Raw genomic sequence first — 24802 nt, 5'->3', positions numbered from 1 at the left:
TGTATCTATAGCCGTAGAAAACATTAGGCTCATGGTGAAGTGTGGTTTTGTCTACAGGTAAACATAGCGGGATGTGATATTTTGATTTATGACATACAGTGGATATAAAAAGTCTACACCCCCTGTTAAAATGTCAAGTTTCTGTGATGTAAAAAAATGAGACAAAGATAAATCATTTCAGAACTTTTTCCACCTTTAATGTGACCTATAAACTGTACAACTCAATTGAAAAACAAACTGAAATCTTTTAGGTAGAGGGAACAAAAAATATAAAAATAAAATAATATGGTTGCATAAGTGTGCACACCCTTACACTAATACTTTGTTGAAGCACCCTTTTGATTTTATTACAGCTCTCAGTCTGTTTGGGTATGAGTCTATCAGCATGGCACATTTTGACTTGGCAAGATTTGCCCACTCTTCTTTGCAAAAACACTCCAAATCTGTCAGATTGTGAGGGCATCTCCTGTGCACAGCCCTCTTCAGATCACCCCACAGATTTTCAATCGGATTCAGGTCTGGGCTCTAGCTGGGCTATTCCAAAACTTCAATCTTCTTCTGGTGAAGCCATTCCTTTGTTGATTTGGATGTATGCTTTGGGTCGTTGTCATGCTGAAAGATGAAGTTCCTCTTCATGTTCAGCTTTCTAGCAGAAGCCTGAAGGTTTTGTGCCAATATTGACTGGTATTTGGAACTGTTCATAATTTCCTCTAGCTTAACTAAGGCCCCAGTTCCAGTTGAAGAAACACAGCCCCAAAACATGATGCTGCCACCACCATGCTTTACTGTGGCTATGGTGTTCTTTTGGTGATGTGCAGTGTTGTTTTTGCGCCAAACATATCTTTTGGAATTATGGTCAAAAATTTCAACCTTGGTTTCATCAGACCATAACACCTTTTCCCACATGCTTTTGGGAGACTTCTGATGTGTTTTTACAAAATGTAGCCTGGCTTGGATGTTTTTCTTGGTAAGAAAAGGCTTTCATCTTGCCATTCTACCCCATAGCCCAGACATATGAAGAATAGGGGAGATTGTTGTAACATGTACCACACAGCCAGTACTTGCCAGATATTCCTGCAGCTCCTTTAAAGAGGACCTTTCACCGATTATTACACTGTGAACTAAGAATACAGACATGGAGAGCGGTGCCCGGGGATCTCACTGCACTTACTATTATCCCTGGGCGCCACTCCGTTCTCCTGCTATGCCCTGCGATATCTCCGGCCACTAAGTTATAGTAGGCGGAGATTTCAGTCACTAAGTTATGGTAGGCGGAGTCTGCCCTTGTTCTGCTCTAGCGCTGGCCAATCGCAGCGCAGAGCTCACAGCCTGGGAGGTTATTTTCTCCCAGGCTGTGAGCTCTGCAATGCGATTGGCCAGCGCTACAGAAGAACAAGGGCAGACTCCGCCTACCATAACTTTGTGATCGGAGATACCGGAGGGCATAGCAGGAGAACGGAGCGGCGCCCAGGGATAATAGTAAGTGCAGTGAGATCCCCGGGTGCCACTCTCCGTGTCTGTATTCTTAGTTCACAGTGTCATAATCTGTGAAAGGTCCTCTTTAATGTTTCTGCAGGCCTATTGGTAGCCTCCCAGACCAGTTTTCTACTCGTCTTTTCATCAATTTTGGAGGGACATCCAGTTCTTGGTAATGTCACTGTTGTGCCATATTTTCTCCACTTGATGATGACTGTCTTCACTGTGTTCTATGGTATATCTAATGCCTTGGAAATTCCTTTGTACCCTTATCCTGACTGATGCCTTTAAACAATGAGATCCCTCTGATGCTTTGGAAGCTCTCTGTGGACCATGGCTTTTGCTGTGGGATGCGACTAAGGAAATTTTCAGGAAAGACCAACTAGAGCAGCTGAACTTTTTTGGGGGTTAATCAGAAGCACTTTAAATGATGGCAGGTGTATGCTGACTCCTATTTAACATGATTTTGAATGTGATTGCTTAATTCTGAACATGGCTACATCCCCAGTTATAAGAGGGTGTGCACACTTATGCAACCACATTATTTAAGGTTTTTTTTTTGTTTTCTTTCCTCAACCTAAAAGTTTTCAGTTTGTTTTTAAATTGAGTGGTACAGTTTATAGGTCACATTAACCTCTTCAGGACCCTGCCATTTTTCACCTTAAGGACCAGGCCAATTTTTGCAAATCTCACTTTATGTGAGATTTGAAACGCTTTTACTGATCCAGGCCATTCTGAGATTGTTTTCTTGTAACGTATTGTACTTCATGACAGTGGTAAAATGTAGTAAAAAAAATAATCATTTATTTATTAAAAAAATTCCAAATTTACCCAAAATTTAGCAAATTTCATTTTCTCTACTTTTATAATAGATAGTGATACCTCCAAAAATAATTATTACTTTACATTCCCCATACTTCAGGTTTGGATCATTTTGTGAATGCCATTTTATTTTTTGAGGATGTTAGAAGGCTTAGAAGTTTAGATGCAAATATTGAAATTTTTCTGAAAATTTCTAAAACCCACTTTTTCAGGACCAGTTCAGGTCTGAAGTCACTTTGTGAGGCTTACATAATAGAAACCACCCAAAAATGACTCCATTTTACAAACTACACCCCCAAGGTACTGATTTTACAAACTTTGTTAACCCTTTAGGTGTTCCACAAGAAGACTAGATGGGCCAAATGGTTCCTATCTGCTACACATTCTATAATTAATGGAACATGGAGATAACATTTCTAAATTTTCCATTTTGTAATCCATTTTTTCCAGTTACAAAGCAAAGGTTAACAGCCAAACTAAATTCAATATTTATGGCCCTGATTCTGTAGTTTACAGAAACACCCCATATGTGGTTGTAAACTGCTGTACGGGCACACGGCAGGGCGCAGAAGGAAAGGAATGCCATACAGTTTTTGGAAGGCAGATTTTGCTGGACTGGTTTTTTTATACCATGTCCTATTTGATGCCCCCCTGATGCACCCCTAGAGTAGAAACTCCAAAAAGGTGACCCCATTTTGGAAACTACGGGATAAGGTGGCATTTCTGTTGGTACTATTTTAGGGTACATATGACTTTTGGTTCCTCTATATTACACTTTTTGTGAGGCAAGGTAACAAGAAATAGCTGTTTTGTCACCGTTTTTTGTTTTGTTATTTACAACATTCATCTGACAGGTTAGATCATGTGGTATTTTTATAGAGCAGGTTGTCACAGATGCGACAATACCAAATATGACTTTTTTTGGTTGTTTTGTTTCAGTTTTACATAACAACAAAGCATTTTTGAAAAAAAAAAGCCATAGTTTTATTTCTTTTTGGGGCAACTGTCTTGTGTCATTTTTTTCGGGATGATATGACGGTTTGATTGGCACTATTTTTGGGTGCGCATGACTTTTAGATCGCTTGCTATTACACTTTTTGTGATGTAAGGTGACAAAAAATGGCTTTTTTTTGCACCGCTTATATTTTATTTTTATTTCTTTTACGATGTTTACCTGAGGGGTTAGGTCATGTGATATTTTTATAGAGATAGTTCTTACGGATGCGGTGATACCTAATATGTCTACTTTAAGTTTTACACAATGATTTCATAAAAAAAAAAAAAAAAAGTTTTAGTGTCTCCATATTCTGAGCCAGTTTTTGAGCTATGATCTTAAGTAGGGTATGATTTTTGTGGGATCAGATGACGTTTTTATTGGCACTATTTTGGGGTGCGTAAGACTTTTTAATCGCTTGCTATTACACTTTTTTTTTTTACACCATTTTTATTTCTATTTTTTCATGATGTTCACCTGAGGGGTTAGGTCATGTGATATTTTTATAGAGCAGGTTCTTACGGACATGGCAATACCTAATATGTCTACTTTTTTTTATTTACTTAAATTTATTACAATAACAGCATTTTTAAAACAATGTCTCCATATTCTGAGCTATAGTTTTTTCTTTTTTTTGAGCGATTGTCTTAGGTAGGGGCTCATTTTTTGCGGTGGACTGGATCTGGATCTCACATGCTCTCCACCAGAGGGCAGCCCCGATGCCTAAGGAAGGCATCGGGCTGCCTTCCTTGCCATCGGGTCCCCGTCACAGCAGAACGGGGACCCGATGGCAGCTCTGATCCCCGCCAGACATCGCACGTGCCGCGGTCAGCGCTGACCACGGCACATGAAGGGTTAATGCAGCTGGCACATGCAGCAGGGGTCCGGCTATCAGTGACTGCCGGACGCCTGCTGCAGATCAGGCAGGCGCAGCTCCTGCACCCGCCTGATCCCAATGAAGTACATGTACGTCATGGGTCTTTAACCACTTGCCGCACACGTAACGCCGATAGGCGTCCGGGCGGCAGCACTCTCAGGGCTCAGCGAGGCCTATTGGCGTCATCTCATTAGACCCGAGATTTCCTGTGAAAGCGGCAGTTCACAAGTTCAACTACAGCCTGCCAGCAGTGATCATTGGCTGGCAGGCTGTAGATTTTTAAAATAACCAATGAAATGGGCATATCAGATGCTATTTTGTAAATAGCGTCTGATATACCTGCTACTCTGGTGGTCCTTTTTGCTTGGATCAACTACCGGAGGACACAGGCAGCTCTGTAAGTAGCACCAATCACCACACACACACATTACACCCCCCTGTCACTTATTAACCCCTGATCACCCCATATTAGACTCCCTGATCACCCCCTGTCATTGATCACCCCCCTGTAAGGGTCCCTTATCCCCGCCAGTTACTTAGCCACTTGTTAGGTAGTTAGCGCCCAGCCCACCGCACCGCAGTCACTGATTAGTCGCTCATTAGCGTCATCACTGTTGCTAATCAGCACTAGTACTATATAGTATCTGTAAGTGATCAAGACTGATCGCAATCAGATCTATATCAGTACATTAGGGTCACCTTAGGCTCTACAAAATTTTGCCCAATCAGGCCTGATCTTGTGCGCACACTTGCGTTCAGTCCACCCCACCGCAGTGACAGAATGTTTTTTTCTGATCACTGTAAAAACACTGTAAAATCGCTGCGGCACTATAAAGATCACTTTTGAGCTTTCTGGATCTTTATTAGCGATCGCAGCTTTACTTCGCAAGCACTCCTTTTTACTAGGCAGGTTTGCTCTTTTTCCTGGGTAGTCTCAGAGGAATACCCCCTAAATTTAGTTAGCCCAAAATGTCAAAGGGGTCTTCTGCTGAAGAGGCCTACAGGATTCTGGCCGTGATGGATGAAAGCGATGGGGACGCATTACCCGCTGAATCCAGTGGTTCAGAATATGAACCTGTAGACAGCAGTGGCACTCTAACGGCTAGTGAGGATGACGAGGTAGAGGTCCCTGCTACGGTCAGGCGTACCCGATCCCATGTCAGTGCATACCCCGCGTGATGAGCCTCATTTGCAGCAGAGTGGTGCTAGCGCTGATCTTTTTTATGGTGCGGCATACACCAGCAGCTCAGCACATCCTGGACCTTCTACCAGCACCGCCGTATTCCCTGGTGAAGTGGCGAGCACCAGAAGGGCAGTTCAAGCTGGTACGGTGGCACGTGCAGTAACTCCCCAGTCGCAGCCACCACGTTCACAGGCCCGTAGAGGTGCTGGCAAAACCAAATTGGCACTCCCCTACTTCCGCCGCACCCGTATTGCCCCCTTTCACCGCCCAATCTGGAGTTCGCGTGGAGACAGCTCATTTAGGATCAGCCCTCTAGTTTTTTTGAGCTGTTCCTCACTGCGGATCTCTATGACTTAGTTGTGGCAGAAACCAAACGCTACGCCACACAGTATATACCCGGCAATCCGAAAAGCTACTATGCCCAGCCTTTCTGGTGGAAACCAGTCACAGTTTCCGAATTTAAAATATTTTTGGGCCTTATCCTCAGCATGGGTCTAACAAAACAAAATGGATTGCTGTCCTATTGGTCTATAGACCCAATACATTACATGCCCATGTTCTCTGCTGCTATGTCCAGGGCACGTTTTGAGGGCATCATGCTCTTTATGAATTTTACTGACAATAAAACCTGTCATCCAAGAGGCCACCCTGCTTATGACCAGCTCCACAAAATTCGGCCCCTCATAGACCATTTGTTATCCAGGTTTGCAGATGTTTATACCCCCAATCAGAACATCTGCATAGACGAGTCCCTTGTACATTTTAGCGGGCGCCTTGGCATCAAACAGTACATCCCCAGCAAGCACGCCCAATATGGGGTCAAACTGTATACGCTCTGTGAAAGGGCCACAGGCTATACATATCGTTTTAGGGTCTATGAGGGAAAAGACTCAAAACTGGAGCTGGTCGGATGTCCTGACTACCTGGGGAGCAGTGGCAAGATTGTCTGGGACTTGGTGTCACCCTTACTCCACAAGGGGTACCACTTATACGTGGCCCTCTTTCGGCACTTACATCTAGTCGGAATTCAATGCTATGGCACCGCGCGACCTAGTCGCTGGGGCTTCCCCCAATGGCTCGTTAATACCCGACTTGCACGGGGGGAGAGGGCTGCCTTGTGTGACCAAGAACTGCTCACGGTGAAGTGGAGGGACAAGAGGGATGTTTACCTTCTGTCCACCAGCCACGCAGACACAACAGTACAAATTGAAAGGGCAACTGGAGTAATTGAGAAACCCCTCTCTGTCCCGGACCACGACTATAACCTTCACATGGGAGGGGTGGACTTCAATGACCAGATATTGGCTCCCTATTTAGTGTCCTGCCACACCAGATGCTGGTATAAGAAGGGGTCTGTTTATTTAATTAAATTGGCTGTCTATAATAGTTTTGTTCTCTACAGTAAGGCTGGGAGAACGGGATCCTTCCTAAAATTCCAGGAAGAGATCATTTCGGAACTCCTGTATCCAGGAGGGTCCATGCCCCAAGTCCCTGATGTAGTTAGCCGGCTTTATGGCAGACGCTTCCCAAGTGTCTATCCTGGTGCCCCAACTCACCGTTCCCCAAGAAAAAGATGTTGTGTCTGTAGCAGGGCTGGAATAAGGCGTGACACCACCGTTTTTTCTCCTGTCTGTCCTGACCAGCCTGCCCTATGCAGGGGGAGTGTTTTCCGCAAGTGCCACACACAGGTACACTATTAGTATAGGGATTGCGTGACACAGGACAGGCACACAGGGGTCTTAGGGCCCTTTCACACAGAGCTGCCACAAACCTCTCCTTTCACCTGGGACAAAGTGCATAATGTACTTCGCCACATCTCCAGGCGATTTGCACTTTGCACATTGTCCCATGGGGAAGAAGAGCTTTGTCCTCTAAAGGTAAAAAAATAAAATAAAATCACAGATAAGCAAAAAAGTTAATGTTCTGTTTCAAATGTTATATAAAGTTTATAAAAGTTGATGTTAATAAATGTATCGCGTTGCAGCCTGTTTTTTTTTTTTTTTTTACCTTCTAGGTGGACCAAGCGATCAACCAGCTGCAGCACTGATGTGCATTCTGACAGAAGCATTGCTCTGCTTTCAGATTACACAAAGTCAGTGTATGCGGCGCTGCAAGATGAGATTTCTCCTCTGCAGTAAAAATTATACGTTTGCCGAGGCTTATGAGCTGAGGGGCGGTGTTCATATGCTTTGGCAAAAAAAAATTTATAAAAAAAAACCTATATTCTGGCAATGATTTATTCGTCCACATCGATTGATGTGAATGGAGAAATCGGGTTTGCCAGGGCATACGAGCTGAGTGGGTTTGGATGTTGGGCGGAGCTCCTATGTCCTGGCAGACGCCTTTCCCCTCTTTTTTTTTTTTGTTGCACATTTTTGGGCAGAGATTTTTTTCATCAACATTGATCGATGCGAATGAAGAAATCTGTGCCGTTGATTTTTTCTTTCAGCCCAGAAGCTGAACGAAAAAAAAAATCTCATTACCCATATGCTCAATATAAGGAGAAAAGCAGAAACTCCTAATGCTGGCCATACATGTAATGATTGTGGATATCCTCAAATGCCAGGGCAGTACAAACACCCCACAACTGACCCCATTTTGAAAAGAAGACACCCCAAGGTATTCGCTGAGGGGCATATTGAGTCCATGAAAGATTGAACTTTTTGTCACAAGTTAGCGGAAAGGGAGACTTTGTGAGAAAAAAAAAAAAAAAAAATTTCCGCTAACTTGTACCAAAAAATACCAAAAAAAAAAAAATCTTCTATGAACTCACCATGCCCCTCACGGAATACCTTAGGGTGTCTTCTTTCCAATATGGGGTCACACGTGGAGTATTTATACTGCCCTGGCATTTTAGGGGCCCTAGGGGCCCTAAAGCGTGAGAAGAAATCTGGAATCCAAATGTCTAAAAATGCCCTCCTAAAAGGTACTCATTGGAATTTGGACCCATTTGCGCACCTAGGCTGCAAAAAAGTGTCCCACATGTAGTATCGCTGTACTCAGGAGAAGTAGGGCAATGTGTTTTGGGGTGTATTTTTACATATACCCATGCTGGGTGAAAGCAATATCTCTGTAAATTGACAACTCTGTATAAAAAAAATATAAAAAGTTGTCAATTACAGAGATATTTCTCACACACAGTATGGGTATATGTAAAAATATACCCCAAAACACATTGCCCTACTTCTTCTGAGTATGGCGATACCACATGTGTGACACTTTTTTGCAGCCTAGGTGCGCAAAGGGGCCCAAATTCCAATGAGTACCTTTACGATTTCACAGGGCATTTTTTACGCATTTGGATTCCAAACTACTTCTCACGCTTTAGGGCCCCTAAAATGCCAGGGCAGTATAAATACCCTACAAGTGACCCCATTTTGGAAAGAAGACAACCCAAGGTATTCCGTGAGGGGCATGGCAAGTTCATGTAAAATTTAATTTTTTGTCACAAGTTAGTGGAATATGAGACTTTGTAAGAAAAAAAAAATATATCATTTTCCGCTAACTGGTGCCAAAAAAAATAAAAAATCTCACTATGCCCCTCACGGTATACCTTGGGTTGTCTTCTTTTCAAAAAGGGGTCACTTGTGGGGTATTTATACTGCCCTGGCATTTTAGGGGCCCTAAAGCGTGAGAAGTAGTTTGGAATCCAAATGCGTAAAAAATGCCCTGTGAAATCCTAAAGGTACTCATTGGAATTTGGGCCCCTTTGTGCACCTAGGCTACAAAGAAGTGTCACACATGTGGTATTGCCATACTCAGAAGAACTAGGGCAATATATTTTGGGGTGTATTTTTACATATACCCATACTGTGTATGAGAAATATCTCTGTAAATGACAACTTTTTCCATTTAGTTATACAAAGTTGTCAATTTACAGAGATATTTCTCTCACACAGTATGGGTATATGTAAAAATACACCCCAAAACACATTGCCCTACTTCTTTTGAGTATGGCAATACCACACGTGTGACTTTTTTGCAGCCTAGGTGTGTAAAGGGGCCGAAAGTCCAACGAGTACCTTTAGGCTTTACAGGGTTGCTCACAATTTAGCCCCGCCCAAAATGTCAGAACAGTAAACACACCCCACAAATGACCCCATTTCGGAAAGTAGACACCCCAAGGTATTTACTGAGGGGCATAGTGAGTCCGTGGGAGATTTATTTTTTTTTGCCAGAAGTTAGCAGAAATGGAAACTTTATTTATTCTTTTTCCTCAGAAAGTGTCATTCTCCGCTAACTTGTGAAAAAAAATTAAATCATACATGAACTCACCATACGCGAATACTTTGTGGTGTCTTCTTTCTAAAATGGGGTCATTTGTGGGTATTTATACTATCCTGGCATTCCAGCACCTCAAGAAACATTACAGGTGCTCAGAAAGTCAGAGCTGCTTTAAAATGCGGAAATTCACATTTTTGTACCATAGTTTGTAAACGCTATAACTTTTGTGCAAACCAATAAATATACACTTATTGGATTTTTTTTTATCTAAGACATGTAGCACAATAAATTCTGACACAAACTTGTATAGAAATGTAATTATATTTGAACAATTTAACCAGAGAAAGTTAAAAATGCACTTTTTTTGAGAAAATTTGGGTCTATTTTGATTAATATCAGAAAAACAAAAAATCTCAGCAGCAATCAAATACCACTAAAAGAAAGCTGTATTTGTGAGAAGAAAATGAGGTAAAATTCATTTGGGTGCCAAGTTGCATGACCAAGCAATAAACCGTTAAAGTTGTGAAGTGCCGATTTGTAAAAAAGGGGCCTGGTCACTAGGGGGGTATAAATCTGTGGTCCTTAAAGAGGACCTTTCACCAGAAAAAAGTATCTAAACTGACTATACAGACGTGTAGAGCGGCGCCCAGGGATCCCCCTGCACTTACTGTTATCCCCGGGCGCGGCTCCGTTCTCCGGTTATAGCCTCCGGTATGTTCATAGTTAGGCTCCACCCAGGGCAACCTGCCGCGGTCTCCTTCTCCTATGCTGTAGCGCTGGCCAATCGCAGCGCTCAGCTCATAGCCAGGCTATGACTGGTCAGGGCACAGTCAAGTAGGTTCCATTGCAATCCCTTTTTGCTGTGGCTATCCTTCTTTAGGCAGGTACTGTAGCTACGGTTGTAGATATGGTTAGCTCTCCTCTGTTCATTGTTTTGGTTGTGGCAACTCTGTTATTTTTAATTATATACTGTTACGCTGAGCGCTCCGGGTCCCCTGCTGGCCTCGGAGCGCTCACAGCGTATGCCCCCAGGCAGCACTCCAGTGTCTCGGCGTGTGCGTCCTCGCTCTCTAGGGCGCGCGCGCGCCGGGACTCTTAGATTCAAAGGGCCAGTGCACCAGTGATTGGTGCCTGGTCCAAAGGGGTTATTAAGGGTTAAGGTTTGTGAGAGGCAGTGCTGACTTAATTAGGCTGCACCTGTGCACTGCCCATTTTTACCTTCTCCTCCCACAGCTTCCTGCCGGATCTTTGTGCCTTGTGCCTCAGAGAAAGCGTTCCACTGTGTTAGTTTGCCTTGCCTGTTGCCGAACCCGTTGCTACCGTCTACTCGCCTTAGAACCTTGCCGCCTGCCCTGACCTCTGCTACGTCCGACTACGCTCTTGCCTTCTCCCTGTGTACCACGCCTTATCAGCTGCCAGAGAGGTTGAGTTGTTACTAGGGGACACGACCTGGTAGTTACCGCTGCAGCATATCCATCCCGCCTTGCGGCGGGCTCTGGTGAAGACCAGTAACTGCTTAGAACCGGTCCTTTAGTACAACCCGCGCCATCGCCTCTCTGGTCCAGAGGATCCACTACCTGTCCTGCCGGTACGTGACAGTAAGATCCGGCCATGGATCCCGCTGATGTTCCCCTGCCAAGCCTAGCGGACCTCACCACTATTGTGGCCCAGCAGGGTCAACAGCTGGCCCAGTTGACCGCTATGTTGCAGCAGCTCCTGCCTTCTCAGCAACAGCCAGCTCCTCCGTCTGCTCCTGCTGCATCACCTCCGCCTGCAGTTGCCACCGGTTCCAGAATCCGTTTGTCCCTACCAGACAAATATGACGGAGATCCTAAGCAGTGCCGTGGGTTCTTGTCGCAGTGCTCTCTCCACCTCGAGCTTCTGTCCGACCAGTTTCCTTCTGAGCGAGCCAAGGTAGCCTTTATTCTCAGTTTACTGTCCGGGAAGGCCCTGGCCTGGGCTACACCACTATGGGACCGCGCAGATCCTGCCACCGCTTCCGTCCAGAGCTTCTGCCTAGAGTTCCGGAATGTTTTTGAGGAGCCTGCCCGGGTTACCTCCGCAGAGACTGCCTTACTAAATTTGACCCAAGGAGGTTCTTCCGTGGGTGACTATGCCATTCAGTTCCGCACTCTGGCCTCTGAGCTGAACTGGAACAATGAAGCCCTTTGCGCCACCTTCAAGAAGGGACTTAACAGTGAAGTAAAGGACGTTCTGGCTGCACGTGAGCTTCCTTCCACTCTTAGTGACCTCATCTTGCTGGCCACTAGGATAGACAAACGTTTCGCCGAAAGACAAGAGGAACTCCTCCTTGAAAAGGAAAAAGCTTGTCCTAGACGCTTTCCTCGTCTGGCTCCCGTTTTTCTGCGTCCACCTCTACCCGCTACTGGGTTTTCCGCTGTGGAAGCCATGCAGGTGGATCGGTCACGCCTGACTCCGCAAGAACGAAGCCGCCGCAGAAACGAGAACCTGTGTCTGTACTGTGCCAGTACCGAGCACTTCCTTAGAGATTGTCCTCTCCGTCCACCGCGTTCGGGAAACGCTCGCACCTAGTAAACGTGGGAGAGGCGTTGCTAGGTGTGGATTCTTCCTCTCCACGTCTCATCATACCCGTGCAGTTGATCATCTCTTCCAAGTCCTCTTTCTCCGCAGCCGCCTTCTTGGATTCCGGTTCAGCTGGCAACTTCATTCACACCTCCTTGGTTGACAAGTACCATATTCCAGTAATCCGTCTACCCAAGCCATTTTTCATCTCTACTGTTAACGGTGAGAGACTCTCTGCCACCGTACAGTTCCGTACCCAGCCTCTGCAGATGGACATCGGAATATTTCATACCGAGACTATAGAGTTCTTTGTCCTTCCCTTCTGTTCCTCCGAACTCCTCCTGGGTCTGCCGTGGCTTCAACGTCATAGTCCTGTCCTGAATTGGTCCACCGGTGAGATCCTGCGTTGGGGTTCCTCCTGTTCGGACCGCTGTCTCAAGCCTGCTCTGGTCAAACAGAACCCGCAAGTTTCTCCGCCTTCTGGGCTGCCCAAGCCATACCATTCCTTCGCGGATGTCTTCTGCAAGAAACAAGCTGAGGTCCTTCCTCCTCACCGATCCTATGATTGCCCGATCGACCTGATACCCGGTTCTACTCCACCTCGGGGCAGAATTTATCCTCTCTCACCTCCTGAGACTCTTGCCATGTCCGACTATATACGTGAGAACCTACAGAGAGGATTCATAAGAAAATCTTCTTCTCCTGCTGGGGCCGTTTTTTTCTTCGTGACAAAAAAAGACGGCTCCCTCCGCCCCTGCATTGACTACAGAGGTCTTAATAAAATTACCATCAAGAACCATTACCCTCTGCCTCTAATCTCTGAGCTATTTGATAGTCTCCGAGGGGCTAAGATCTTCACAAAATTGGACCTTCGAGGGGCCTATAATCTGATCCGTATCCGTGAAGGAGACGAATGGAAGACCGCCTTTAACACAAGGGACGGCCATTTTGAGTATTTGGTGATGCCCTTCGGCCTCTGCAACGCACCTGCTGTCTTCCAGGAATTCGTCAATGATATTTTCAGGGACTTACTTTACACCTGCGTTGTCGTATACCTGGATGATATCCTCATCTTTTCCTCCAATTTGGATCAACACAGGGTCCATGTGCAACAAGTTCTTACTCGTTTAAGGAGAAATCGCCTGTACGCTAAACTTGAAAAATTTCTTTTTGAACGGACCTCCCTGCCTTTCCTGGGATACATTATCTCAGCCCAAGGACTTCAAATGGACCCAGCCAAGCTCTCGGCGGTTCTGGATTGGCCACGCCCCTCTGGTCTCCGAGCCATACAAAGATTTCTGGGCTTTGCGAATTACTACTGGCAATTCATCCCTCACTATTCCACTCTGGTAGCTCCTATCGTGGCCCTCACAAGAAAAGGAGCTAACCCCAAATCCTGGCCTTCCCAAGCCGAGGAAGCCTTCCAGTCCCTGAAATCCGCCTTTGCCTCTGCACCCGTTCTCTCTAGACCAGATTCCACCAAGCCTTTCTCTCTTGAAGTGGATGCCTTCTCGGTGGGAGCCGGAGCTGTCCTCACCCAGAAGTCTTCCCGGGGCAAGACTTCTACTTGTGGCTTCTTTTCAAAAACATTCTCTTCCGCAGAGAGAAATTACTCCATTGGGGACAGGGAACTGCTGGCTATTAAATTGGCACTGGAGGAATGGAGACATTTACTCGAGGGCGCCACACATCCTGTGTACATCTTCACGGACCACAAGAACCTGGCTTATCTCCAGTCTGCTCAGAGATTAAATCCCCGTCAGGCTCGTTGGTCTCTGTTCTTCGCCCGCTTTAATTTTGAGATCCATTTCCGTCCGGCTTGTAAGAACATTAGGGCAGATGCTCTGTCTCGCTCCTCTGATGTGGTGGGCGATGAGTTAACACCTCGATATATTATCCCTCCAGAACGCCTTATTACAGTCGCTCCCGTGGACCTGCGCCTTCTTCCTCCTGGCAAATCCTACGTACCTCCACGTCAGCGGCTGCGAATTCTCAAGTGGGGCCACGCCTCCCCTTTTGCCGGTCATCCAGGGGTGCAAAAGTCTCTCCAACTAATCTCCCAAAGGTACTGGTGGTCTTCTCTGGAGAAAGATGTCTCGGACTTCGTCCAGGCCTGTATGATTTGCGCCCGGGATAAATCGCCTCGCCAGAAACCAGCGGGTCTCCTCTTGCCTCTACCTGTTCCTGAAGTTCCCTGGTCTCACATCGCCATGGACTTTATTACAGATCTTCCCTCCTCCCATGGCAAGTCCGTTATTTGGGTCGTGGTGGATCGCTTCTCCAAGATGGCTCACTTTGTACCCCTGCCCGGTCTACCCTCTGCGCCCATGTTGGCCAAACAATTTTTCCAACACATATTCCGTCTCCATGGCCTTCCCAAACATATTGTCTCGGATCGTGGGGTACAATTCGTCTCCAAATTCTGGAGGGCTCTATGTGCTCAGCTCGGGATCAAATTGGACTTTTCTTCTTCGTACCATCCTCAGTCTAACAGCCAAGTAGAACGGGTGAACCAAATTTTGGGTGCCTATCTGCGTCACTTTGTATCCTCACGCCATGACGACTGGGCTGATCTACTTCCCTGAGTTCTCCTACAACTACAAACAATCCTCTGCCTCTAACAAGTCTCCTTTCTTTGTAGTTTTTGGCCGTCATCCTCTTCCACCTCTGCCGCAGTCTCCCACTCCTTCTTCTGTACCTGCCGTTGACAGTCTTGTACAGGATTTTTCCTCCATCTGGCGAGAAACCCACGCTGCTCTCCTCAAGGCTTCTGCCCGTATGAAGGTTCAAGCTGACAAGATACGCAGATCTCCTCCGGAATTTCGCCCGGGTGACAAGGTGTGGCTCTCCTCTAAGTACACCCGATTTAGGGTCCCAAGTTACAAGTTGGGCCCTCGTTTCCTGGGACCCTATAAAATCAAGAGTCGTATCAATCAAGTTTCTTATCAGCTCCATCTTCCTCCCTCCCTCCGAATCCATAACTCCTTCCATGTCTCGCTTCTTGAACCTGCTGTCTTTAACCGTTTTTCTTCCAAGCTTGTTTCTCCCACCCCTGTCGCCGGTACCTCCGATATATTCTCTGTCAAGGAGATCTTGGCGACCAAGATCTCCCGGGGGAAAAGATTTTTTTTGGTCGACTGGGAGGGCTGCGGTCCTGAGGAGAGGTCATGGGAGCCAGAGGAGAACATCCTGGACCGCAGTCTCATCCGCAAGTTCTTCGGTACCAAAAAGGGAGGGAGACCAAAGGGGGGGGGGGGGTACTGTTACGCTGAGCGCTCCGGGTCCCCTGCTGGCCTCGGAGCGCTCACAGCGTATGCCCCCAGGCAGCACTCCAGTGTCTCGGCGTGTGCTTCCTCGCTCTCTAGGGCGCGCGCGCGCCGGGACTCTTAGATTCAAAGGGCCAGTGCACCAGTGATTGGTGCCTGGTCCAAAGGGGTTATTAAGGGTTAAGGTTTGTGAGAGGCAGTGCTGACTTAATTAGGCTGCACCTGTGCACTGCCCATTTTTACCTTCTCCTCCCACAGCTTCCTGCCGGATCTTTGTGCCTTGTGCCTCAGAGAAAGCGTTCCACTGTGTTAGTTTGCCTTGCCTGTTGCCGAACCCGTTGCTACCGTCTACTCGCCTTAGAACCTTGCCGCCTGCCCTGACCTCTGCTACGTCTGACTACGCTCTTGCCTTCTCCCTGTGTACCACGCCTTATCAGCTGCCAGAGAGGTCGAGTTGTTACTAGGGGACACGACCTGGTAGTTACCGCCGCAGCAAATCCATCCCGCCTTGCGGCGGGCTCTGGTGAAGACCAGTAACTGCTTAGAACCGGTCCTTTAGTACAACCCGCGCCATCGCCTCTCTGGTCCAGAGGATCCACTACCTGTCCTGCCGGTACGTGACATATACTAAAGGTTAAAGGGGTTTTCCATTCTTGGCCCCAACAACCCCTATAGTCCTAACCTGAGCACCCTTAACAAGGAAAAAAATGACCATGCTCCCACCGCTTCTACTTTCCTGGTCAATTCTGGTCCTCACAGATAACAGTGCCTTGAATAATAAGTCACTGGGAATGTCCAGGAGTGGCCATGTATGTAGAAGCAGTGGGGCTGCAGACAGATGAGTGCTTTTTTTTTTTTTTTCTGTTGTTGTTAAGGGGCACAGGTTAGAACCATAGTGGTTGTCAGCTCCATGGCCGGACAACCCCTTTAAGTTTTAGAGTAGGTCTAACTGTGAGCTATTAATAAGTGGGGTTACTAACGTCTTGTGCAGTGCATTTGGAAAGTCTTCAGACCCTCTCACTTTAACATTTTGTTTTGTTGCAGCCTTGAGCTAAAATGAAAAAAAATAAATAAAAAAAATTTCAAGTTTTCCCCAATTCAATCTGAACTCGATACCCCATAACAAGAAATTTGCATGGACATAAGTATTCAGACCCCTTGATATGACACTTAAAATTTGGCTCTGGGGACATTGCTCATCTTTGAGATCTTTCTACACCTTGATTGGAGTCCCCTGTGGTAAATTTAGTTGAGGGAGCCCAGTGGAGCATTGCTGACAGGGAGAAGAAGGAGCTAAAAGCCAGTGCAGGGAAGCAGATAACTAAGCTTCACTTTACAGGTCTGGCCAGGCCTTGCACAAACCCCTTTAAAGTTAACATTTTTTGAATGGCAATAAAATAAATCCCCAAAATATTAGATGTAGGTTTGTTTAGCAACAAGCCATTTTGATCTGTATGCACTATAGATCTAATAAGCGTTGCCTACCTTGTTGCCAGAATACAAATAATTCATAACAACAACACAGCAAAGCATTCCTTGAGTCCAGGCTCAACGCTATAAATGTATGGTGCTAGGCATGATGGGGTTAAAAAGTATGTAATGGGAAAAGCTTGCATTTGCACCTGATGTATCCATACAGTAAGTGATTTCTCAGTATGAAGAACTGGAATATGATTTATGCCTTTTTAAAGAAATGTGCTAAGAAGTGAATATTCAAACATCACTGTAAATGGGTTTTAGCCAATGATATTTCCATTCACAGACTGCAAGCACAAATCTTGAAATTCGTAAACAGCTGTAAACACTTTTTTTCTTACCATAGATTTTGCTAAAGTGTTATTTACTGTGACTCCAAATGTCTGACCAAATAATTCCTGTTTATTTCCATGTTAGTTAGTGTTGAGCAAATCAAAGAATCTGAAGTGGAATTCGATCTGAACTTTAGGAAAAATTATATTCGCAATGAATCCGAATTTCCTTACCCTTCATGGTAACACATAGTTGTTGTTTTTTTTTTTTCTAAAATGCTGGCTACATGTTACAAAGTGAAAGTAAGAAGCCTGGGGATGAGAGATCACCCATAATGCTGTGCAGACAGCCAATCAGCAGCTAGCCAGCCCCTGTGATGTCACAGCTTTTTAAAAGCCTCATTCCACGTGGTCTGCGCCATTTCACTGTGTGCTGAGCATAGGGAGAGATGTGACAAGTGCTAGCGGCAGTGTTGCTAAAATCATTTAATTGTGCAATAATGGATAGAAAGGGTGCAGGGACACTGTAGGGAGAGCATCGCGAGACTGCAGGGACAGTACAGGGACTGTAATCTGAAGCTGAAGGGATCTATAAGAGACAGTGCAGTTTGCATCGATCCCTGTGTAGGACACAGAGCTATCTAGTTAAACGGTGTCCTCCTTGTTTAATAGATAAGCAATTCTATTAGGCATTGAATCCCAAATTGGGGTGAATAAGCTGTCTAGTTCTACTGTTATTGGGTTGCCTACCTTGTTTAATAGATAGGTGTTTCTATTAGGCCCTGATTTTGAAATTGGCGGTGAATAAGCTGTCTTGTTCTACTGTTAGAGGGGTGTACCTCTTGTTTATTGCATAACCAATTCTATTTTACCTTGATTCTGAAATTGAGTTGAATAACCTGTCTTGTTCTACTGTTGTTGGGGTGTCCACTTTGTTTATTGCATAAGCAATTCTATCAGGCTTTGATTCTCAAATTGAAGTGAATAACCTGTCTACTTCTACTGTTATTGGGGTGTCCATTTGTTTAATATACAGTCATCCCTCAAGATACAATGGCCTCAGGATACAATATTTTCAACATATAATGGTCTTTTCTGACCCATCATAAGTTAAAACTAGAGTCATCATACAATGCCTCAGATCCAACCAATCAAGGTCACTTCTCTGGTAAAATAGCTGTATTAGTTGCTAGTTAGCAGCTATTCCTGACTGTTATATGTAAGGACTTGTTGTATCTGTCTTAGTTATCTGCTTATTTTTCTAAAATCTTAATTTTCTAAAATCTTGTAGTAGGCCTTGATTCTCAAATTGGGGTGAATAGCTTGTCTACTTATACTGTTAGTGGGGTGTCCAGATTGACATTGAAGAATGTATTTTACATATACAGTTAGTGTTATAGTACAGTATGTCCAACAGACAGTTGCCAAAGGATTAGGCAGTGGGAAAACTGTTTGGAGCAGTCAGAAATAGCAGCAGAGGAAGGGGGATAGTATCAGCAGCTACATCAACTGGCCAGAGCTGCTACTGTTATCCAGCAGTCTTGTTTTCATGACCAATCCTACTATCCTGGAATGGTTGACTCGGCCTTCAACATCATCTAGGCTGACAGACACCCACAGCAGGAGTCGTGAGTTCGTCTGACACCACACTTAGTTGGCATGGCCCAGGTTCAAGCTCTGTGCCCTCACCTATTCTGAACCTGCCTTTCCTTTGCTTCTCCTTCTGCCAGGCAAGTAATGGAACCCACCGGCTCTGCTCACCTTTTAAGCTGGGAAGATATTAATGAGGACATTCAGCAACTACTGGCCAGCCCAGATTTGGAGGAGAGTCTGCAGCTTACTCCTGTTAGGAATGCAAGTAGCGATGATGACAGTCACGTGGGAGCAGGTGTTGTCAGCGGTCAGGGACATGACCAGACAGAAGTGAATGATTGATGATGTAGCCGATCGCACATGGTAGCCGGGTGGAGTGGGGGGCTTCATCATCATCTTTAACAGTGGGTGAGGGTGGCAGGCTCCCTGTGAGACAGGGGCATGGTGACAGCGTGTGGCTGAGCAGGGTGAAAGCGTGGCCGTGAGCCAGCAGGGTGGCGGCAGTGTGAGACCTGGAGCCAAACTTGCCCTTGGTGGACAGTCTGCTACTCAGGAGCCTACCTGTCTGGAAACAACTACCGATGCATGGCTTCATAGAGGCAGTGGCAGGCAGTCAGCATGGAGTGGTGGGAGCAAAATTCCATACTCGCCGGTGTGGGAATTTTTCTCATCAAGGCTGTATGTAGGATCTGTGGGCAGACGGTGCAGTGTTGCCAGTGTGCCAATGTTGGCACCACAACTCTGCATCAACACATGGAGAGACACCTTAAAGAGACCTGGGAAACCCATGGCGCTAATGTAGTTGTACAGGCTGACACATCTTCCAGTGTCCTACACCCCTCCTCCAGCAGTCAAGGCTCCACCACCTCAGCAGAAGGGAGCTGTGTTTCCTTCCCATCATCTACTGGTCCTGATGCTCCTAATCCATGTCAAGGGTTTTGCCAGCAATTAATTATCTAGGCGATTGCAAAGAAACAACAGAATGCCTTCACTCAACCAGCGGCTCAGAAGCTGAATGTGCTCCTGGCCAAGTTGCTGGAACTACGATTCCTTCCTTTCCATGTGTTTGACTCTGCGCATTTCACAGAAATGATAGCTTGTGCCGAGCCAAGGTGGAGAGTCCTAAGCCGTCACTACTTATCTAAAAAAGCTGTACCAGTCCTGCATATGTACGTACAGCAGAAGGTGGGTCAGTCTTTGAGCCTATCAGTGTCTGGTACAGTTCATGGCAGTGTCGAGGTGTAGAGCTGTAACTATGGTCAAGAACAATATATATCCTTTCCGGCTTACTGGGTAAATGTTGTTCATGCCCAGGAACATTAGCAACTTGGCCAGGTGATGGCAATGCCACCTCCGTGTTCTCATGCAGTAATTCCGGTGCCTATGTCTTCCTCTGCCTACTCATCCTTCACCTTATGCTCAGCCTCCACTGTAGGGACAGTTCTGAGTGGTCCTCCAGCATACCACCTATGCAGAGCATGGCAGTGTCACACTTTTCTGCACTTGGCCAGCCTGGGTGAACGGAGTCACAACAAGGAGGAACTGCTTTGCGTCCTTCATCAAGAAATCTAATCCTGGCTGTCTCCTCGCCAACTGAAGATTGGAATCATAGTCAATGATAATAGGAAAAATATTCTGTTGGTGCTGCATCAGAGAGGGCTGACCCATGTACCCTGCAAGACTATGGGTTGAATGATGTCATTCCACTCCTTCACATCCTGGAACGGATGATGATAAATCTGGCTGGCCAGGGGACAGGAGACGTGGCGCCTTCATCTCACAATCACCTGAGTCCTGTGGGGGATGAACTGGTGTAGGAGGAGGATGAGGACGAAGAGGGGGACATTAATGCCCAGGAATTGTATACAGAAATAGGTGGTTTATCTGCACAAGAGACAGGAGAGGAGAATGAGGAGCTGGAGGATGATGAGGAAGACCAGGCAGATTACCCTAACAGACTATGACAGTATGCAGTGGATATTAAGGCAGGGAATCCCTCCAATTCCCTTGTGCAAATGGCCAGCTGCATGCTGAGTTGCTTGTGTAGTGACAGCCACATTATCACTATTCGAGAGAGGGATGACTACTGGCCCTCCATAATATTAGACCCATTATCAGGCCAAAATGGGGGCATTTTTTTTTCCATCTTCTGAGAGAGTTGATAAACTCAACTACTGTACTATCGAGACATCCAATGTAGTTGGTTAGTCGCTGCTTATGTGCGCCCTTGCCCATTCTCATGAAGGTCTGACCGGGGGGACTCTCTGCGCTCACACTCCACTGAGTAAACGGGTGTTTAATGAAGCAAGTTTTTGGGAAAACTTCGGGGAAGCGTCTGAACCGAATTGTTGAAAACGTATCCCTAATAGCCATATTTTAAAAGCTGTTTATCCCTTTGTACATCATATTAAAAAGTATTTTACCTGGTATGGCCAGATTCCGCAGTGCACTGAGAGCCGCATGTTGTACAGCAACATCTCCATTCTCCACGTGTTGTTCCAACAAGTCTAAAAGTTGGTGAACTACACCGAGCTCCACCATTCGCATGCAGTTAGTATCTGTAAAAATCATACATCTTATTAAACTGCTAATTTCTGCTGCAAACGTGTACACTTGTAGTACGACAAATGACAATGAGAGTGGGACGATTTTGTGAATTTGAAAAACAATATTTGTACAGCCAACTGAATAATGTTTTCAAATGTGCTGTGTGAATCAGGGCGGGTATTGGTTGACTTATCAAAAGCCCAAGAAGGGTGGGGGTCTACATTCTTAAAGGGAACATTTCATCAACTTTATTTTGCCCTTACGACAGCATAAATTTGTGACAGGTGAGATTATTTCAGTGGTCTATCATTGATGAGCTAAAAGTAAATGGTTACCGAGATCCATCATCATAATCATTGCTGCCTGGGCTGGTAAGAGTCATGGCTATTCATGAGTTCCTAGTCTCCCCACCTACCTGCTGATGATTGACAGTCTCCCCACCTACCTGCTGATGATTGAGAATGACTGATTCTCCTAAAGAGAAAGGGAGAAAACTAGGAAGGATTACCAATCAGGAGCAGGTGGGCAGGGACAGCAGAAGCTTATAAATAACAATGACTCTTTTCCAGGCCCGGGCTGGGCTTCCATAGTGGAAACTCTTCTGCTTCCCATTATACCCGGTAAATATTATTTTGGTTGTCCTTCATTGAATGAAATCTATTCTCCTGACCAAAGTCAGACAAGTCACCAGCTATAGAAGGCTTCAGATGCATACTGATGATGTTTCACAAGAACTTGTGTATTTGAGTGAACCAGACTATCGACATGAGAAGAGCATCTTGCCTCGGGACTACAAGGAGCAGAAATATGTACTGTGCTGCTGTATATTAGCGTAGGTAATTTTGTCTAATGTTTGCTTATCAAATACTAGCTACTTTAAATGGGTTCTTTCACGAAACATATTCTACATTTTTCAAACTAGCACCTGGATCTGAATATTTTTGTAATTGCATATAATAAAAAAAATTTGTATAGCAACTGAGTTATTCAATAAAATCTCTCTGTATAGGGCCATCTGCTCTTTTGTTCTTTTTCTTATTTCTCTGGGCTCTTGTTAGAGACGGGCCTTTGTTAGAAAGAGAATATCAAGTGTGTGTCTGATTTACATTTTTTTTATATTAATAGTGGGATAACACTAATCGGAAAAATAGGAAATGTCTATCATTGGCCATAAATAACTATATTTATAACCTTGTCTAAATAATGCAACAACGAATACAATCATTGAAGGATTTTCAACAGTTTTGGATATTAAACTGCACTTTTATGAATTTTATAGCTGTAGATAATTATTCTGGGCAGATGTCAATTTACACCATGATACAAAGCATCTCTCCTGTATTCACACTTCACTTCTTTTTCTACACATATGATCATTTTTCTTTTTTGGCCATCACTAACTCCTAATCTGCCCCCACACATTAAACATCACGGCCAGTTCTTACTGATTCAGGCTTTTCAATCTCCACTGTGTGAGGATGTCAGATGCTTAATCTTAGTCTAGTTGGGACAGCCTAATGGAAGCAAGCACCCTTTGTAACAATTTACAAGATGATGACATATCTATCAGCTCTGATGTTAAATGCTTCTTCACTCTTTGAAGGTAAAGAATGGAAAATAGGTCACTGCTCTCATCCATACCCAGTCCAAAGACACTACTCTTTAACTTCCAATTGAAAACCACAGTGCCCATGGGAACTGTTAGATCCCATGTACATGGTGGAAAAGAGAACTCACAGTAAGGGAAAAGAACATACATTACAGAAGATACATTATATAAAAGAATAGTTAAACTATTTTTCAACTGTGAACAACAGAAGCGCAACCGTAAGTTTCTTCAATACTGTTCATTTTTTAGTGCCCTCAGTTACATATGGAAATATACATGCAAGATTGTAATAGCAATGGTGGCCGCATTAACACGTAAATAGTGATTTATATTTACTCTTCACTATATGTGCATGCATGCTTTATTTTATTATTTTCTGTTGCTTTTATTAAAAACAAGATAAATATAGATACAGATTATTATTGATTATTATTATCCCCTTCCTGACACAGCAATTTTTTATTTTTTTTTGCTCTTTCATTTTTCGCTCTCTGACCTTCCAGAGCCACAGTTTCATAGAAGACCAATTAATCCATATGTTTTGAAATGTGGAAGGAAATTGGAATTAACCCATGAACAAAGGGAGAATATATAAACTACATGGAAATGTATATACTGGATATACCGTATGTTTTTTTTTTTTTTTTTTTTTTTTTTTTTTTTTAACAAGTACTTTATTTTGTACAAAGGGTTTTATAAGCAGTGGCCCCTATAAGGTTGGGAGGACTAGGCCCAAAGGTGACAAGACTACTACTCCACAGTAACATTTATGAAAATCTCTGTAGGTTATTCATAACAGAGCATGGGTTTCTGTGTATTTGTTATTTGTAAAGGAGGTATCTTGTGAATTATTTTCATACCAAGAGCTCAAAAATGCCATCAGTAGCTATTTTAAAGTTATTTACATTGTGTCTATTATGACAAAAAACCTTTATCATGTATTTTTATTCCCATGTCTCCCTTGGCGATGTTGGTAATATTTGCTGCTGGGATGGGCTTTGGATAGGATCAGTCGTCTTCCCCCTCTGGCAGCTGAAAATATAGTCCCCTCTCTCCATGCAGAAGGAGTCTTCTTGGCTATACTGCCATACTACTGCAGAGGTTCTTCATTGACAAACAAGGCCGAAAACAATTTCTGTTGGCTGTGATGCATTGAACAGAGGATGCAGAGAAGTAGATGTGGGGGAGAGAATGATTGAGCATGCACATCAACCAGTATTCAACTCATTAGGTAGTGCTATATACTTTGAACATGAGACGGCACCATACTATGTAAGTAAATATTACGAAAATCATTTTTAATAACAAGTAAATGCCAAAAATGCTTAATTTTTTTGATCTACACAATGAATATATTTAATTGTGAGACCAAACCTTTAACTGTGCAGTTGGGGAACAAAAACACATTTTAAATTGCAGGTCTTACTGTCAGCAGCTATTTATGCAGATTTTAACATCTGATTGAAGTGGAGTACTACTTATGCTGCATTTCTCCTACACACAAGTAACAAATCTCTGTGCAAACTACATTTTTCACAAAACTTTTTGACTTTTTTGTGATTCCCCCCCACTGCACTATATACTTGGAAGGAGTATGGCCTCTTGCAGCCTGAAAGATTTAGGCCACTTTCAGTGCTTGATCAGTGATTTCCTTCAGTGATTGTGAGCCAAAAGAAGTGGAGCCTACTTAGAGATTGGCTATAATGGAAAGATTTGCACCTGTTCTGTTTTTGACCCATGCCTAGTTTTGGCTCATAATCCCTGATGGAAATCACTGATCAAACACTGCCCAAAAGCTGACTGTGTGAAAGCAATCCTAGGCGTCGTTCACATTTCTGTGTCAGTGTCACAACCATGGAAAAAAAGCGTACATGTTTCATCCATGAAGCTGTCTGTGAAGGATCTGTGGTTGGTCAGTG

The 24802-nt window shown here is 44.6% G+C and overlaps 1 protein-coding gene across 4 annotated transcripts in view; it reads right to left on the bottom strand.

The window, feature by feature from the left end:
- Positions 1 to 24802, bottom strand: part of LOC122940818 (rap1 GTPase-GDP dissociation stimulator 1-like) — a 331161-nt gene that overhangs the window by 31896 nt on the left and 274463 nt on the right. For 3 of the 4 annotated variants that reach the window (XM_044297600.1, XM_044297601.1, XM_044297603.1), the window contains one exon: positions 21151 to 21285. The exons of the other annotated variant lie outside the window; for it this stretch is intronic. In XM_044297600.1, coding sequence (XP_044153535.1) covers positions 21151 to 21285 — 135 coding nt within the window. The remainder of the gene's footprint in view (positions 1 to 21150; positions 21286 to 24802) is intronic. 4 annotated transcript variants of the gene reach the window in all.

The sequence above is a fragment of the Bufo gargarizans genome, chromosome 6 (genome assembly GCF_014858855.1).
Source record: "Bufo gargarizans isolate SCDJY-AF-19 chromosome 6, ASM1485885v1, whole genome shotgun sequence".
In the NCBI taxonomy this organism is placed as follows: Eukaryota; Metazoa; Chordata; class Amphibia; order Anura; family Bufonidae; genus Bufo; species Bufo gargarizans.
Note: the sequence above shows the minus strand (reverse complement) of the source record. Positions and strands in the feature narration are given on the sequence as shown.